The sequence below is a fragment of the Scyliorhinus torazame genome, chromosome 16, assembly GCF_047496885.1.
Source record: "Scyliorhinus torazame isolate Kashiwa2021f chromosome 16, sScyTor2.1, whole genome shotgun sequence".
Classification (NCBI taxonomy): Eukaryota; Metazoa; Chordata; class Chondrichthyes; order Carcharhiniformes; family Scyliorhinidae; genus Scyliorhinus; species Scyliorhinus torazame.
Genome location: NC_092722.1, coordinates 137,532,821 through 137,551,423, shown reverse-complemented (window position 1 = coordinate 137,551,423; position 18,603 = coordinate 137,532,821). Strand labels below are relative to the sequence as shown.

Below are 18,603 nucleotides of genomic sequence, written 5' to 3'. Positions count from 1 at the left end.
GAGGGATCAATAACCAGACGGCATCGATTTAAGGTAAGGGGCAGTAGGTTTAGAGGGGATGTGACAAAAGTCTTTTTCACCCAGAGGGTGGTGGGAGTCAGGGACTCGCTGCCTGAAAAGGTGGTGGACACAGAGACCCTCATAAAATTTAAGAAGTATTTAGATGTGCATTTGCGATGCCAAGGGACACAAGGCTATTGGCCAAGTGCTGGAAAATGCGATTAGAATAGTTAGATGATCATTTTTGTCTGGTGCAGACGCGATGGGCTGAAGGGCCTTTTCTGTGCTGTAGGCCTCAATGACCCTATGACTTTAATTCCTTTTAATTCAAATCGATGATACAGCTGGTCTTACTTGTGTTCTTGCACTTAAGGCGTTAAATCAGTTCCTTAAAGCACATCTTGTTCTAGTCAATCAAGAGGTTGTCAACGATAGGGCTGAATTTTTAAAGCATGGGAACGGAATTTAGTTGCTTACTGTTCATATTGTAAATGAAAACATTCATTAAACACCAGCTTGCTGTAATAAAAAAAAAACATAATTGTAGACAATAGAAAATTTGCCATGACCCATGTATTTATGATTTCACTACACAGTGTACTCAGGAGAAATATTCTCCTCGAATGCTGTGTGGCTTGGTTCAGTTGCTGCTAAGGACAATATAAATACTGGTTAGCTTAATGTGAAGATTGTGCTGAATGTTCTCATCAATCAGTTCTCCTGTAATTAGATTGTGATGGAAGGTCATTTCCATTGAATAATTTATTAAAATAACCTTATAGATAAATAATACTGGTTGTCACCCTTTGAGCCGTGAAAATCTGCGCATCAGATTGCACATTTTTCCAAACTTCTATGAGGCAAAAATTGTTAAAGCACCAATTTTACCGAGCAGTTTCTTGAGCTCCAATTTTTGTATTTTTTATTTCTCAGCTCAAATATGTCTTGATTCTGGTTATTGAAGTGTTTGGTATTATATATAACTGTGCTATTTTTATTTCAGGTATTCTGGAGAATTCCATGATCACTCCTATATTATTGCACTTTTTACAACTTGCTTCATTTTCCCTTTATTGGTTATATTCGTTTCCTATGGAAAACTGTTGAAGAGACTAAGGAAGGTAAATCACTTTTCACCGATTATTCCACTCTCTGGTAGAACCATGAATCTCAGCTTGAACGTTGGCTCATTAGAGAAATAGTTTTACCCAATTAAAATAAAACTTCAAGCTCAACGTTGTTCACATTAGTTTTCCAGTATTTTCACAACTGCCAGTTGATTTGGAATGTCAGCTTGGTAATCAATTGCACGTTTATCTCACATTACTTAGCTAAACACTGGCAACAATCCAAAGTTTGAGTGTTATGTTTAATGCTGCTAACCTCACTGTCGTGACACAGTGAGGCAAGGTTAACAGGCAGTTACTCGTGTACGTGCAGCTATTCCATAGCTACATGTTTTAAAATGAGTATTCATATTCAGATTGAGAAGGAGAAAGAAAGCATTTCAACATGTTCAGGTTAACAGAAAAACAACAAGACATTTTTAGGATTTTTTGCTGTTGTAGTTTGTATGATTGATGGCAAATAATTACGCCACAACGGGGCACACCCTGTGTAAAACAGCTGACTTTTAATTTTTTTTTGCCATAGGTGGCAAATACCCAAGGGAGACTGGGAACCGCAAAGAAGCCTGAAAAGCAAGTCACCAGGATGGTAGTTGTCATGATAGTGGCATTTCTTTTCTGCTGGTGTCCTTATGCCGTTTTCTCCATTACTGTGACCATTTGTCCAACCATCAAGTTAGATCCGCAGCTGGCAGCCATACCAGCTTTCTTCTCAAAAACTGCAACAGTTTATAATCCAGTCATTTACGTGTTCATGAACGGACAGGTTTGTTGTTATTTTGTTCTCCTGCAAATTTACAATGCAGCAATGACAATGTTGAGATTTATCGGCAATACTAGCCAAGAGCAATGATAACAATCTGATACTTGGCTGTGAAAATTGTAGTGATTGAACTGCAATGTAATGATTACAGTAGCTAGCATAATCGTTAGAAGTATTTTGCCAATTCAACAGAAAGGTAAGATTAATCATTGCAGTGCAATGATTTCACAATTGTGATCAGATGTATACAACCATATTGCTCATCATAAACTAATAAATAATAATGCAGAGTCGTCGTGGTCCATGTCCTCCTGTATGCATCAGAAACATGGGCAATGTACAGCAGACACCTCAAATCCCTGGAGAGATATCACCAATATTGCCTCCACAAAATCCTGCAAATCCACTGGCAGGATAACATACCAATGTGAGGATCCTCTCGCTGGCCAATATCCCCGGTATCGAGGCACTGGTCACACTCGACCAGCTGCGATGGACGGGCAACATTGTCCACATGCCCGACATGAGGCTCCCGAAACAAGTGCTCTATTCGGAGCTCCGCAATTGCGAGCGACTACTAGTAGGGCAACTGAAATGCTGCAGGACGCTCTGAAAGCTTATCTAAATAAATGCAACATCCCCATCGACACGTGGGAATCACTTACCTTCGAACGCATAAGCTGGAGATGAAGCATCCGTGAATGCGCCAACCACCTTGAGCGTCACAGGGTGGAGCACATTGGAGGTCAAGCATAAACAGCGGAAGGAGAGCACAGATTCCAGAACATCCAACCCACCCACCTCATCAAGCACCACCTGCCAAACCTGTCGCAGAGTCTGCAAATTAAAGATTGGACTAATCAGCCACCATAAAACCCGCTTCCCCAGAGTGGAAGCAACTTATGCTCGACCGTGGGACTGTCCAGGACGAATAATAGAAAATAAAATAATGAAAGTCTCAAGTGAAATTATACAACGTGCCATTTGTAATCATTTGTTTCCAAAAATGAAGGACAGGAACCAATGCAGATGGCATTTGGCAATCTGTTCAGTTTTTGAGGCCATTTAATTTGCTGATTTAGCATTGCTTTCAGGAAAAAATTAAATACAATTGCATGACTTCAATGGAACTGCACTAAGTCACTGCACTGATGATTTCTCATGTTGTTATTCATATTGTTACCTGTTACGTACATAAAAAGCAAGAGGGTAGCCAGGGAAAGGGTTGGCCCACTGAAGGATAGGCAAGGGAATCTATGTGTGGAGCCAGAGGAAATGGGCGAGGTACTAAATGAATACTTTGCATCAGTATTCACCAAAGAGAAGGAATTGGTAGATGTTGAGTCTGGAGAAGGGGGTGTAGATAGCCTGGGTCACATTGTGATCCAAAAAGACAAGGTGTTGGGTGTCTTAAGAAATATTAAGGTAGATAAGTCCCCAGGGCCTGATGGGATCTACCCCAGAATACTGAAGGAGGCTGGAGAGGAAATTGCTGAGGCCTTGACAGAAATCTTTGGATCCTCGCTGTCTTCAGGGGATGTCCCGGAGGACTGGAGAATAGCCAATGTTGTTCCTCTGTTTAAGAAGGGTAGCAAGGATAATCCCGGGAACTGCAGGCCGGTGAGCCTTACTTCAGTGGTAGGGAAATTACTGGAGAGAATTCTTCGAGACAGGATCTACTCCCATTTGGAAGCAAATGGACGTATTAGTGAGAGGCAGCACGGTTTTGTGAAGGGGAGGTCGTGTCTCACTAACTTGATAGAGTTTTTCGAGGAGGTCACTAAGATGATTGATGCAGGTAGGGCAGTAGATGTTGTCTATATGGACTTCAGTAAGGCCTTTGACAAGGTCCCTCATGGTAGACTAGTACAAAAGGTGAAGTCACACGGGATCAGGGGTGAGCTGGCAAGGTGGATACAGAACTGGCTAGGCCATAGAAGGCAGAGAGTAGCAATGGAGGGATGCTTTTCTAATTGGAGGGCTGTGACCAGTGGTGTTCCACAGGGATCAGTGCTGGGACCTTTGCTCTTTGTAGTATATATGAATGATTTGGAGGAAAATGTAACTGGTCTGATTAGTAAGTTTGCAGACGACACAAAGGTTGGTGGAATTGCGGATAGCGATGAGGACTGTCGGAGGATACAGCAGGATTTAGATTGTCTGGAGACTTGGGCGGAGAGATGGCAGATGGAGTTGAATCCGGACAAATGTGAGGTAATGCATTTTGGAAGGTCTAATGCTAGGTAGGGAATATACAGTGAATGGTAGAACGCTCAAGAGTATTGAAAGTCAAAGAGATCTAGGAGTACAGGTCCACAGGTCATTAAAAGGGGCAACACAGGTGGAGAAGGTAGTCAAGAAGGCATACGGCATGCTTGCCTTCATTGGCCGGGGCATTGAGTATAAGAATTGGCAAGTCATGTTGCAGCTGTATAGAACCTTAGTTAGGCCACACTTGGAGTATAGTGTTCAATTCTGGTCGCCACATTACCAGAAGGATGTGGAGGCTTTAGAGAGGGTGCAGAAGAGATTTACCAGAATGTTGCCTGGTATGGAGGGCATTAGCTATGAGGAGCGGTTGAATAAACTCGGTTTGTTCTCACTGGAACGAAGGAGGTTGAGGGGAGACCTGATAGAGGTATACAAAATTATGGGGGGCATAGACAGAGTGGATAGTCAGAGGCTTTTCCCCAGGGTAGAGGGGTCAATTACTAGGGGGCATAGGTTTCGAGTAGATGTACGAGGCAAGTTTTTTACGCAGAGGGTAGTGGGTGCCTGGAACTCGCTACCGGAGGAGGTAGTGGAAGTAGGGACGATAGGGACATTTAAGAGGCATCTTGACAAATATATGAATAGGATGGGAATAGAAGGATACGGACCCAGGAAGTGTAGAAGATTGTAGTTTAGTCGGGCAGCATGGTCGGCACGGGCTTGGAGGGCCGAAGGGTCTGTTCCTGTGCTGTACATTTCTTTGTTCTTTGTTGTTGAAAATAATCTGATTATCATAGATAGAATTTTCATAGAATTTACAGTGCAGAAGGAGGCCATTCTGCCCATCGAGTCTGCACCTGCTGTTGGAAAGAGCACCCTACCTAAGGTCAGCACCTCCACCCTATCCCCATAAACTAGTAACCCCACCCAACACTAAGGGCAATTTTGGACACTAAGGGCAATTTATCATGGCCAATCCACCTAACCTGCACATCTTTGGACTGTGGGAGGAAACCGGAGCACCCGGAGGAAACCCACGCACACACGGGGAGGATGTGCAGACTCCGCACAGACAGTGACCCAAGCCAGAATCGAACCTGGGACCCTGGAGCTGTGAAGCAATTGTGCTATCCACAATGCTACTGTGCTGCCCCAAAGTAGGGTGTTCATCTCATGGCCTCATCTATACTGGGAATGTTTCCCTTGACTCATGAATGACTCAGGTAGGTTATTTCAAAGCTACTTTATCCATATTATATACACAACATCCATGGTCAGCTTCTAGGTAAGTCTTTCTCTCGTCTGTACAGACTATTCTATCTGCTCTACAGAGTCTTCAGCACATGATTGCTAATGCCACTGTAAATCATGATACACAACACTATCTCATTACCATAACTATTAACCCATCATATGCTGCACTAGGTGGGGGGGGGGAGGGTCTACACCAAGAGCAGCTGAAGGTGAACCTCTAGTTTCCAGTCACACTACAGACCTGAGTTTCAGTCTCTTTGTACATTATCAGGCTTAGTCAATTCAATCATGTGCCAGCACACAAAGCCCCTAGAGGTTGCAGACCCTACTGAATTGACTCCGATTACTCTTGTTCACCTCTAAGTAGATATTAAGAGCGACACAAATATATTTGTGTAGATCTGCTGCTCGCGACACTGCACAGATTTGATTGATTTTCCAAAGGCAGACAACACCTGCATTTTCAATGATGTCAATGAGAAAAGCCGTGTGGCCCATGCGGGTTGAAGGAATCCACATTAAGCATGCACTGTAGTGATATGCATCACTGTATATACACAAGGGGTTAATGTAAATACACTACAACTACGTAACCACTAGAGGGAGCACCGTATATATATTGACAAACAAGAAGTCAAGAGACTCTTCACAGGAATGGCAGCTGGTGAGCAGGACACAGGCAGGCAGCTCAGATGTAACATAGTATAAGTGCTGGAGAGAGAACAAACTTGCAATAAAGCATCTACTTCAACTGTAAGGCGACGAGCTCTATTCAGACACAAGTAATAACACATGATACCAGGTGACTTCAGAACGCTTACTATAAGATTACACAAGATGCAGACACAGAAAGATAGAAATGACAAGAAAACTCGTACCGGACATTTCACGTGGGGAGACTTCTCTGATTCAATGAAACTTGTTGGAACTCCACTGCAGCTGAAAATAACCGATAATTTAAGTCATAGATGGAAAATCTTTAAACAAACGTTCGAAATATATATCATAGCTAATGATTTGAGAGCAGCCTCTGAAGAAATGAAAATAGCACTGCTTCTCGCAGGACATGAAGCTAGAGAAATATATAACGGCTTTAAATACTTGAAAGGTGAAGACAACACCAAATTAGAAGTAATACTGCAAAAATTTGAAGATCTCTGTAACACCAGTAACAATGCTGTTTTAAGACATTGAATGCTTGGAGACCAAATTGCACAGGGAATGAGTGATGCGAAACTCAAACAATCATTACCAGAACAGAAAGACTTAATGCTGGAAATCGCGATTGAAAAGTGCAGATTGCAAGAAAAAGATAACATTAAGTGCTTACCTAGAAAAAACACTGATAAAGTTCTTTTACACAGGTCTGAAGAAGTTAAATTGGCGTCTGAGCACATTTTAAACTATCCGGGGAACAAAAGACGCAAATCTGGGTCTGCTCATGCGCAGTTGAAAACAGCCGTTTTGGACTCAGATCGTTCTGCGCATGCGCAATTGAAAAAAGACGTTTTGGATACAGATCGTTCTGCGCATGTGCAAGTCGCACATGCGCAGTTGAATGAAAAGACAACACAGTTCGACGATGGATCTGCGCATGCGCAAACCGCACATGTACAGTTGGTCAAAAAGAGCGCACCATTCAAAGATGGATCTGCACATGGGCATGGTGCAGATGCACAGTTTACAAAAAAAAGCACACAGTAAAGAAACATCGATTTGCCCATGCACAACTGATTCTCACGAGCGTCATGATGTCAGAAGACGCAGACCACGCCCACTGAAAGGAGAAATGCCCAGAAATCACAAGCAAGACTCTTAAAGGCACAAAGCCAACAAATCCAATCTCAAAAGGCACAACAATGCCTGAATTTATATTTCGCCGCACCCTGGAACAAGCAGTTTGCACCACCCAAAGTGATGAGCACAATAACAAATCCGAAACCAAAGAAGATGATTTGTTCATTGAACATGAAGAGAACAATAACAAATCTGAACCAAAAAAAGATGATTTGTTTATCGAAAAATATTACTCAGACATGGCTGAGGTATTCGGATATGCTAATCGTAGCATCAGCAACATGGTTGCAAAGCTCAACACGACTCTACTCATGGTAGATTAATCTAATACCATGATGCAATGGCAGATCGTCGATACATTGGATAACGGCAACCTGTCAAATACCCAAGAAGAACACGGCGCCACACAGAGAGTACTGACCGACTCCTTTGAGAGAGCACAGATCGACTCCACAGAGAGAACACTGCACAATTCCACGGAGAGAGCGATGAAAGACTCCACAGAGAGAGTGACGCAAGCCTCCACAGAGAGCTCGCTGACAGACTCCAAAATGGAAGAAATCAAAGACTCCATAGCGAATGCCATGCATGAACAAGACCATGAAGGTCTACCCACTGTATCTGAGCAACCAGAAGCAGACTATAAAAGTCTACCCAGCTCACATAATCAACAAGAAGACAATGTAAGTAAGTCTACCCACTGTCTGTGAGAAAGTGACAGTGTGATCACAAGCGACTTACAAGATGTGCGGGAACACAGTGAGACTGACAGATCTCAGCTCGTCTGTACAGAAGTACTCAACAATCAGAGTAGAGCTACTCATGTGTCCAGTGAGACCACGTCAATTGAAACCTCTTCCATTCTAAACTACCCACAAGAAAATGAAACCTTGAAGATTTTGACTCCAGAAGAGCAGCATCAAGAAACCAAAGATGATTTAAATTAACCAGAAATGACTCCAGAAGAGGAGCACCAAGGAAGCAAAGAAGAGGAATCAAATCCACCACAAATGACTGATGTCACCAAGATCAATGCAACATCAGATCATTCTCACAATCCTCAAGAAGAAACGCTCAATGAAACAGCAGATGCCACAGAGGACACTGACATCAATAACTTGGAGAATGATTCACATTATCCACACGGAACAGTCATTGAGCGCAACAAGAACAACAAGAACCACAAGAACAACAACAAAAACAACAATAAGAAGCATAACAAAAACAATAATGAAAACAACAAAAACAGAAACATCAAGCATGACAAAAACAACAACAAGAACGACAATGAAAACAACAAAGACAGAAACGATGGAAACAACAACAATGAAACAACGATCTGTACAACACATGGTACAACTCTGCACATGAAGGACAATGCAACAGCACATACCAAAACAATGACAATAATACAAACATACTATGGCATGACAACGAAGCTCACAAATTCACATTTGCTCCAGAACAAACAAGCACACCAGCTTTCAAGGCAGATGACATACTGAATCGATGCCACAAGCACAGAAAAAAGTTCATGTTAGTCAACATCAGTGGTTCAACCATTCGAACACCTCGTGATGACTTGTTGGTTACTTATTCACAAGAACACTGATGACATTCACAAAGAAGTTACAATATCAATATCATCATGTCAACAACAGAAAAAAACACAACTGAATAAATTCATAAAGTTGGACTCATAATTTTTTGTTAATTAAGATTACACTCATAGTTATTAATTGGCTTTTAATAATCATCAATACCATCCCACTTGTACACATCATTTATCTACATGTTTTGTACAATTTTCTTTAACAAAGTAAGAAAATATGTAAAATGAAAAAAGGGGGGATGTAGTGATATGCATCACTGTTTATACACAAGGGGTTAATGTAAATACACTACAACTAAGTAACCACTAGAGGAAGCACCAGAGATGTACATATATACAAACAGGAAGTCAAGAGACTTCACAGGAATGGCAGCTGGTGAGCAGGACACAGACAGGCAGCTCAGATGTCACATAGTATACGCGCTGGGGAGAGAACAAACTCACAATAAAGCATCTACTTCAACTGTAAGACAACGAGCTTTATTCAGACACAAGGAATAACACATGCACATTGCAGAAATACATTTTTCCTCTCTGTAAGCTGTGCAGTCTTTGCCCTCTCAGATGGCAAATGATGCACAAAACCTAGGACTTGAAAGCTAATAGCAGCATATGGACAGTTATGCATTATTGTACTTCAGAGGAACTACCCTGTCCACAGTGTGGTGACATTCCTGAAAACAATATTGTAGATAGCTGGCGGTGCGAACTTCACCAGCAGGTGGCGGTACAGATCTGGAGACAGTGGTCATGTGACAAGATATGTGAGGGCAGATGGTTATAAGACGTACATGAGGACAGTCGTGCATAGGGGTAGTTCCAGGGGAATATAAAGAAATTCCATGATAACTTGCCCTGCCTCAGACCGTTACCTTGCCATGTGTGATTCAATAACAATCCTGGTTTGGACAAGTCACAAGCTATTCACAAGTGGATTCCTTGCTAGACATCGAACACTGAACACAACACACAGAGGCTTAGCTAAAACTGACTTAATCTTTCAATCATGTGGTGTTGCACAATAATATTGATACTACCAGCAAAGAGATTTAGGATTTTAGAAAATAATGCTTTGGAAGTGTTATCCTTGATATTTGCATTCATTGTGAATGAATTCCGATATTATATTTAGTTGCATTTTACCTGTTTATGATGGATGACACCAAAAAACGTATTCAAGTCAAAAACAAAATAATAGATGTATACAACTAAAGTTCAGTTTAATTTTAGCTTGAATTTCTAGACTGATATTAGCACTATTTATTAATTAATTCAATCTCAACCGCAAGAATGAGAAGAAAAGGAAAAAATTCTCTATATCACGACACAACAACGCGTACCGCAATCGGGTGTCCAGGCAAAATCGAGGTCCATGCATGGCGCTGATTCAGACGCTATGTTCCGGTCCCTTACTGGTGGCATTAATGAGGTTTGAGCCCTGTGCCGGTGGCAGCATGCAGAACCAGCATTTACATACATTTAAATGTGATTAGAGGGTTGGACACAGTATGCTCCGCCCTTCCGCAACGCTCCGCGCCTCTCATGTGGAAGTCTCGTGGGCATGAATTACAAAAGGTATTTAAAAATATAGACTGGGCAATATACCTGCAGAAGGTGGCCTTGCTAGGGAATGGTTGCCTGAGCTGAGGAGCAGGTAATGGCTTGGTGCCAAGTCCATGGACTTGTGGTGTAGCCCTCGGGATCAGGGTGGCCTGGCTCAGACCGGCATTGCTGCAGTCTGTCTTTTAAATAGGCCTCTTGGGTGCTGATTAGAGGCTCCTGGCTGCTGACACTACTGAGTGCTGCCTGTGAACTTTAAAGGCCTGTGGTAATCTATGAGCCCACCCAGACCGCCTTCAGGATACCCTCATACCTGAGCTATTCCATCAAGGGTGAAGCTCAATCAGGTGCGCACCAGGTATTAGCACTCCTCAAAAGCGCCGCCCCAATGCAGAGGAAACAGGGGATCAGCAGGGCTCAACCCAACCAGAGGACACCTGCACCATGGCCTAGCAAACCCCCCCCAGGTTCTCTGCCCCTCTCAGGGCAGCGGTTACACCAGTGACTCCCACCCCTCTGGATCACCAGCTGTCTCTTGCTAGTGAGACTGGCAGCGCTGACTGCCTCTGCCACCACCACCCAGGAGCTGTTCAGGAGGGCAGGCTTGAGTCTGCGGCCCACCCTGGCGAAGGGGGTGTCCCTCCGCTCCTCTGGCATGGGAGCTGTGGGTCCACCTCGGACTCATGAACTTAGGCAGGTCTTCTTTGAGACATCTTGGTGACTGCAGTGTGTGTGGTAAGTGAAGCGCTCAAAAAAAGTTGCAGATACCAGGGCCGGGATTCTCCCCTACCCGGCCGGGCAGGGGGGACCGGCGGGTAGGAGTGGTGGGAACCACTCCGGCGTCGGGCCACCCCAAAGGTGCGGATTTCTCCGCACCTTTAGGGGCCAAGCCCTCGCCTTGAGGGGCTCGGCCCGCGCCGGAGTGGTTGGCGCTCCGCCGGCCGGCGGGAAAGGCCTTTGGCCACGCCAGGGCCGAAAGGTCTTCGCCGGCCGGCGGAAGTCCGCGCATGCGCGGGTGCATCAGCTGCTGACGTCATATGCATGCATGTACAGTGGGGGGGGGGTCCCTTCCGCATCGGCCGTGGTGAAAACTGTGGCCGAGACGGAGGGAAAAGAGTGCCTGCCGATCGGTGGATCCCGATCGCGGGTCAGGCCACCGTGGGGGTACCCACCCGGGCCAGATCGCCCCGTGCCCGCCCCCCACAAGGACCCCGGAGCCCGCTCCCGCTGGCCCGCAAATTGGCCGGAATTCATGCCAGCAGAATGCTGGCCCTTTGGCATGTCCCGAATTGATCCAGAAAGAGCACTCCCAATGGGAACGCAAACCATACACGATGCAGTCCCGGAGTCAACACTTAGGGGGCGATTCTTCGGAAAAATTTCAAAGTACTGTGGCGAGCGGGAACTGCCGCAGGTTTCTCGGTGCTCGGCCCAGCGATGCCGGAAATGCTATTCAATGTTAATTGGTCCGCTTAAGGAAGCCTCACGGGCTTCCCGCTCCAAATGATGGCTTGCCAGCTGATTCGCTGGCACCGTGCTCGCCAGCCCCCCACTAACAAGGTGGAACAGCAATTAAGCTGCACTTGCTCAGCCAACCCCAGCCGGCTCGCAACAATGGTGCCGAGGAGACCAGCCCCATCATTCAGAGATGCTGGCCTGGGAGATTCCTGGACGCGGTGGAAGCCAGGAGAGATGTCCTGTCCCCTCGGGAGCCCCAGAGGGTGAGCCACAAGGCAGCCAGTGCTGCCTGGGACGAGGTGGCAGCAGCTCGGCGAGTGTGGCCAGGCGGACTGGCCTCCAGTGTCGGAAGGTCAATGACCTACACTGGGCAGCACGAGTGAGTAGATGCAAACCTCCTCCCAAGGGAGCATCCATTCCCCCAAGCCCTCAGGCGACCCCCCAACCCTTCCCCCACCCCTCTCCTTCAACCTTCTCTCCACCTACCCCTTCAACCTTCTCTCCACCCCTCCCCTTCAACTTTCTCTCCACCTACCCCTTCACCCCTCCCTCCACCACAACTCTCCCTCCACATCCACCCACCCAAACAACTGTGAACCACGCGTGTGGCTCACGATGCCCCCTCTGAGTCTGCTCAAGAAAAGCGCGACATAATCGGCGGGAGAGGGCCCAGACTGGCGGAAGGGTGCCGGATTTGAGAATCCTCACCCCATTCGAGGCGCGCCCTGGAAGTGACTGGTGTGGCCGAGGACAGGGCGGTCACCAACGTGGAGGCTGGCGGACGCTGCAGAGATGAGGAACAACCGGACTCCGCCCGGATAACCTATCAAACTTGAGTATCAATTGCCTTATTGACTGACCCATCCCTCCCACTGACTACATGTCCATTCTCCTGCACGTTCTCCAGCCGAAAGCACCGGCCCATTCCGGGCGGCCCCCTCTCCTGACTCCGAGTAGAACACCTCAGACGAGAGCTTCGAGGATGCAACCGTTATTGTCATGGTGTAGCTGTCATCTCCACTCCTCACCAGTGCAGATACACACACCTCGGTGGGAAATGGTAGTGGTCAGGCTTCTGGGGCACAATCTGGTGAGCACCACATTGCAGATGATGCACATCTGGTGGAGGTAGGAACCCCCAGGTGAGATAGCAGTCAGAGGGCTGCTGGATCCCAAGACCCAGCTGGGTCCCAGCTTGATGCTGAGGCTCTAGAACAGGAGCCGATGGAGACATTAGGGGGCGCCAGGACATTCAGAGGGAGATGTCAGCGTCACTCCAACAGAACCATAGCTGATTGGAGGAGTCCCAGGCGGGCGCAGGAGATGGCACTGGCAATGAGTGGCACCGAGGCCAACACTGCCAGGGTGATGACCACAGTGGAGAGCCTGGTGCACAACGTGGCACCATTAGTGAATATGTCCAAGACGTCACTCAATCGGTGACGGCCATGGCCAAGGGTCTCGACAAAATGTCTGCCTCGCTGGGGGATGTCACCCTGTACCAGGCTGACCTTGATGAGGTTCTGCGGGACATGTCCCGCTTTCAGATGGGAGTGGCTGAGGTGTAACGTAGCTTGTCCCAATCACAGGTGGGCATTGCCAAGGCACTAAAGAGCATGGCCCAATCACTGTGGAGCATCATTGAGGGTGTTGGCATGATGGTGCAGACATTGGGGAACTGCCAGGGCTGGCAGAGTCAGATGATGCAGGGGCAACCGGGGCTCAAACCAGCTGCCCCTCCATCCCAAGATAAACCCCAGGGCCCTATGCGTACTGAATAGGAGGGGGGACACTGAGGGCCAACCTGGACCCATCCCATGGGGTGGCGACGGTGGCCACCAGCTCCCCCCGAGTTCCACCCCTCTGATGAGGCTGCATCTTGGGATCAGCACACGGGATAAGGTGACACGGATGTACATGTGCCGTCGACAGGTGAGCCGGGACCCTCCGGCCCCAGAGCCCCCAGAGGATGCCCAGCAGGGGCACCGAAGGCCACGGGACGAGGTAAGCAGCTGGGCTCCTACACATCAGATGTGCATCTTGGGGAGACACCTAGATGTAATGGTAGAGCGAGGAGGGCCATGCACGTCGGGATCACTGAGGGCACCCGGTGGGGGGGTGATCGGGGGGGGGGGGGATGGTTGGGGGGCAGCACCATTGGGAGAATGGGGTCCTGTATTGAACAATAAACAACTTTGTGCACAACCTGTAGGATGCCTCTGTCACTTTCTTCTGCAATTAAATGAAATTGGCTTATTGTCACAAGTAGGTTTCAAATGAAGTTCCTGTAAAAAGCCCCTAGTCGCCACATTCCACCGCCTGTTCTGGGAGGCTGTGCAGGTGATGCCCTGCCCTCGACATTAACCCACGGACAGTGCCAGCACAGTCCCAGCACCCTAGAGTGGTGTGACACATACCCTGGGAGTGTGGGAAACAGGGGTGGACAAGGATGGGACAATGGACCAGGCCACGTCCGAGGTGAAGCGGGTGAGCATGAAGGCTTCCCTGGCCCTCCGGGCTTGCTGGACCCTCACCGCTGCCATCTGTTTTGCAGCCTCCGGCTGAGCCTCAGGTTCCTCCCCAGCCACGTCCTCCAAGCTCTGCTGGTCCAGCACCTCCTCATCTTCACCCTCCTCGTCCTTGTCCCCCTCCTCCTCCTCCGCCTCGTCGTAAGTGGCCACATGTTCCTTGTCACCAACATCCAGCTCGTCGCCCCGCTGCTGTGCCAGGTTGTGGAGGACACAGCAGATAACAACAAAGCGGGCGACCACAAAGGAATGCACCGCCAGAGCTGTTGAGGCATCGGAAGTGCATCTTGAGGAGGCGGATGCACCACTCAATGATACCCTGGGTGACCACATGGGCCTCGTTGTACTGGGTCTCTACTTCGGTCTCCGGCCTCCATACTGGCATCATTAGCCAGATCCTCAGCGGATATCCCTTATCCCCCAAGAGCCAGCCGCCCATCCTGAGGTGCTCCTTGGAGAGGGCAGGGATGACCGATTGCTGCAGGATGTAGCTGTCGTGCCCACTCCTCAGGAAGCAGGCACACAGGTGCATTAGCTTCATCTGGTGGTCGCACATGAGCTGTATGTTCAGGGAGTAGAACCACTTTCTGTTAACATAGGATACCCCCAGGTGGCCAGGTGAGTGCAGGACAACATGCGTGACATCTATGACCCCCTGAACACTGGGGCATCCCAGCGATGGTGGTGAATCCTGCAGCCTGGGCATCTTGCTGAACGTGATCCATGTCAAAAACGATGTAGTCTTCCGCCCGGGCATACAAGGCATTCGTGACCTGCTGGATGCACCTGTGGGCTGTGGCCTGCGAGATACCACACAGGTCCCTGCTTGAGCCCTGGAAACATCTTGTGGCGTAAAAGTTCAGAGCTGCAGTGACCTTGGTAGTCATCCTCCTCCACGTAGTGCCAAGTCCACGAGGATACGGTGCAGGTGTTGCACCGCCTCCTTGTTGAGGTGAAGCCTCCTGCGGCACACACGATTCTTGTACACCCTGGGCCGTCGCGGGACTCACCCGCTGGGTTCCCCTTGGCCTGATGGGTGGCCGGGTCCTCAGGGTATGGGGTGTGGTCTGGCACATGGGTCGCTGCATCAAGCATCTACAGACGCTGCTGCTGCTGTCGCCACTCCGGCGTCTGGCCGCATCGTATAGCACCAGCATCACTAGGACAACCTCTGTGTCCAGCATCCCTGCTGTAGCGTTCAATATCTGTAAGGCATTGGGAGAGGGTGTTAGGTTGACAAAGTGTGGTGGCTCCCACCTCGGGACCCTTTATTCCCCCAGAGGCCTCGGGGGTTATAGCTGGTCATTGGGGCAGACGGGCAGGGACAAGTGTTGCCCCCAGAAAGGATACTCACGATCCAGGGTTGGCATGGGGCGGTTGCATCCCAGTTGCCCTCCAAAGCACTCCCCCCACCCTCCCATGGCAGCCGACCCTGCAGAGGGTCCCCCATCCTCAGCCAAGGGTCCCCCACCTCCCGCCGAACACAGGGGCAGCAAGCCCAGCGCTCCCGGCCTCTTTGCCTGTGAGCAAAGATGGCTACTCATCTTGACTCCCACAAAAGCCCTTCCGCCTGGATCATACTTTTAAAAAAAGAGCACTAATCGGTCCCAGCTTGACCACCTGTTGGGGAGGCCGTTGAATAACAGCAGGCCATTGGATAAGGGGTGGCTCTATGGAAATGGGGCTTAAGTGGTGATAATTGGTTTCTCACCGCACTTTGGCGAGATCCTGGTTTCACCTCGGGGAGCGAGCCGGTCGCATCACAAATTGTTTGCCGCCCGCCAAGGATCTCGTTTATGGCCTCTCCCGCTATTAGCCAGCCTCGCTTTGCTTGAGCGAGAGTATAACGAGGCCGGAAGGTCATGCCCTTTGTCCCCAAACAAAGAATTACGCCCAGTTTTGCAAAAGTTTTAAATTAAATCCAATGTTCTTGTCACAGTGAAAATATTATAGCAAGGGTAACCAAAACTTTAAATTTTCATATTAATGAAAATACATCCCTTTATTTGTAAAGGAACACAATCAAACTGTTTGTTTTCTGTGGCAGGAGATCAAGAACATTTCATATATTTAACTGAGCTTGAAATCCATATTGCAATACTTATATTTTCTTTTCGAATATTTGATTTCTGAAACTTTTCTTATGTATATTCAGTTTAGGAAATGTCTCCTCCAAATGTTCAGCCTCAGTGAACCTGAAATCAACCCAACAGCAGAGCATGTAATGCCAGCTGGTAACAATAATGAGAGAGAAATGTCCACCATTGCAACACGGGTGACTTCTTACAGCAATACAGCAACGAAGCACGAAGAGGGAAACAAACGTGAAACCTTTGCTCAGCTGCCAATTCCTGAGAATTAAGTTTACCTTGTGTAAATACAAGGGACATGTGGCATGTCTATATACAGTAAAAGTATTCAATCATTAGATATCACTACCGTGTGCGACATGGTGTAAATTGGATGTATAATGGTAGCTTGCCAAACTGTCAATAGTCTCTTCTATGTTCAATTCATTGACCATGGCAATAATGAGTCTCAGATAAGAGATTGAATGAACATGCTCAAGAACGTAGTCGAGATATGTTAGTGGTTACAGCGTTTATTAATCTGTTACGCATGCAGCTTAAATTGATAATCACAACTTCACATTGTGATATAATTCACAACAGCATTGTTGAGATTTGGAATTATGTGATTGAAGCGATTCATCTGTCTATTATACAGGCATATACTTTTCCAATTAGTAACGATTGTTTGCAAATGTCGTGAATTGTGACAAGAATTTCAAACTGCACATTTAGTTGTGGAAATTAAATTGTCTTGCCTTATAAACCAAATACACCCATTGGCTATTAAGTTATTTTATAAATAAGCCATTGAGATCAGACACTGTCCAATTATTGCTGTCTAATGTATATCCTTTGAAATCCCAATCATACAGCAATACATTGCATAAGCCAGAGTTTTATTGTTCTTGTATTACGATCCCATACCTTATGGGTTATGGGGTAGAATTTTTGATCAACGTTGTGGGCAGTGCATGAGTAACTCAGAAGTACCTTCAGTGAAATGTAAACAAACTGTTGTACAATTCAGCAGGTCTGGCAGCATCTGTGGAGGGAGAAATTCAGAATTAATGTTTTGAGTCAAATGTACTCTCTCGAAACTTCTTCAGAAAAGTACCTGCAGTGCATTTGTCAGTGGCTAAAGCTCACCTTCAACTTAATGCAAAGTCTGCCTATCCTTCATAGTGACCCTCACAAAGATGTTGTCCATCTATCCATCCAACGCACTCCATTATTCTCACTCATAGGTTTCTTCTTTCCCTCCTTGTAGGAGAAGAGTACACAGAACCTGACAGAGATGCAGGTAACCTCCAGTCATCTTGATGCTGCCAGCTGCCGACCAAGTACTGGAGGTTAGCTGAGTGTCAGCTCATTGGAGATGGAGAGATGAAGGCTTCCCAGCTGGTGACCGAATACTGCACAGGCACATGACATGCAGCCGTCACTCGCGTTGACTTGGTGTGAATAACCAATGACGTGTGCAATCTTCACCAGCATCTAACCGTGAGAATTTAATTACATGTCTTCCATTTTCCTCAGGCCCATCTCAGGTTGTGGAACAAGAGGAGGACTCTTCCAAGGAGGTTACGCACTCTGAGGATACACAGTCAAAGGACTCATGCAGATCATGCAAGAGCTCGGATACACACACACCTCATGATGAAATAAGCAGTTGAAGTTTTACCTGGCATCTCACACCTCAGAAGTGAGCAAGAAAGGGCGGAACGGTGGAACAATAGTTAGCACTGATGCCTCACGGCGCGGAGGACCTGGGTGCGATCTTAGCCCCGTGTCACTGCCCGTGTGGAGTTTGCGCATTCTTCCCGTGTCTGCGTGGGTCTCATCCCCACAACCCAAAGATGTGCAGGGTAGGTGGATTGGCCACGCTAAATTTCCCATTAATTGGAAAAATAAAAAATAAAAGAAGTGAGCAAGAGCAGATTGTGGAGACATGGACAATAGTGGAGAAACACCAATTGAGGGATGACATTGCTCGAAGCTTTATCCAGCTGCATGAAGGTGTTGAGTCCCAAGGGTGGTTAATTAAAAGGATAACGAACAGAAGCATAAATGTGTGAGATACAAGCAGCTGTTCCAGCTGCATTGTGCACACTTAGAGCGAGATTGCAGCAGACCATCTCAGGTACAGAGTTTTGCAATGCTGTCTTCATGGAAAAAGTGCTACCTGTATTGAGCATCAATATGGCAGGTAAAGGGTGGGAGG

At 47.2% G+C, this 18,603-nt stretch overlaps 1 protein-coding gene across 1 annotated transcript in view; it reads left to right on the top strand.

Annotated features, from left to right (window-relative positions):
- The window catches only part of valopa (vertebrate ancient long opsin a), a 70,040-nt gene extending 52,890 nt beyond the window's left edge, over nt 1-17,150 (top strand). The window contains exons 3-5 of the mRNA XM_072479137.1: nt 1,004-1,121; nt 1,654-1,893; nt 16,466-17,150. Of these exons, the coding sequence (XP_072335238.1) occupies nt 1,004-1,121; nt 1,654-1,893; nt 16,466-16,672 (565 nt within the window). The 3' untranslated portion in view covers nt 16,673-17,150. The remainder of the gene's footprint in view (nt 1-1,003; nt 1,122-1,653; nt 1,894-16,465) is intronic.
- Nucleotides 17,151-18,603: the final 1,453 nt, after the last annotated feature.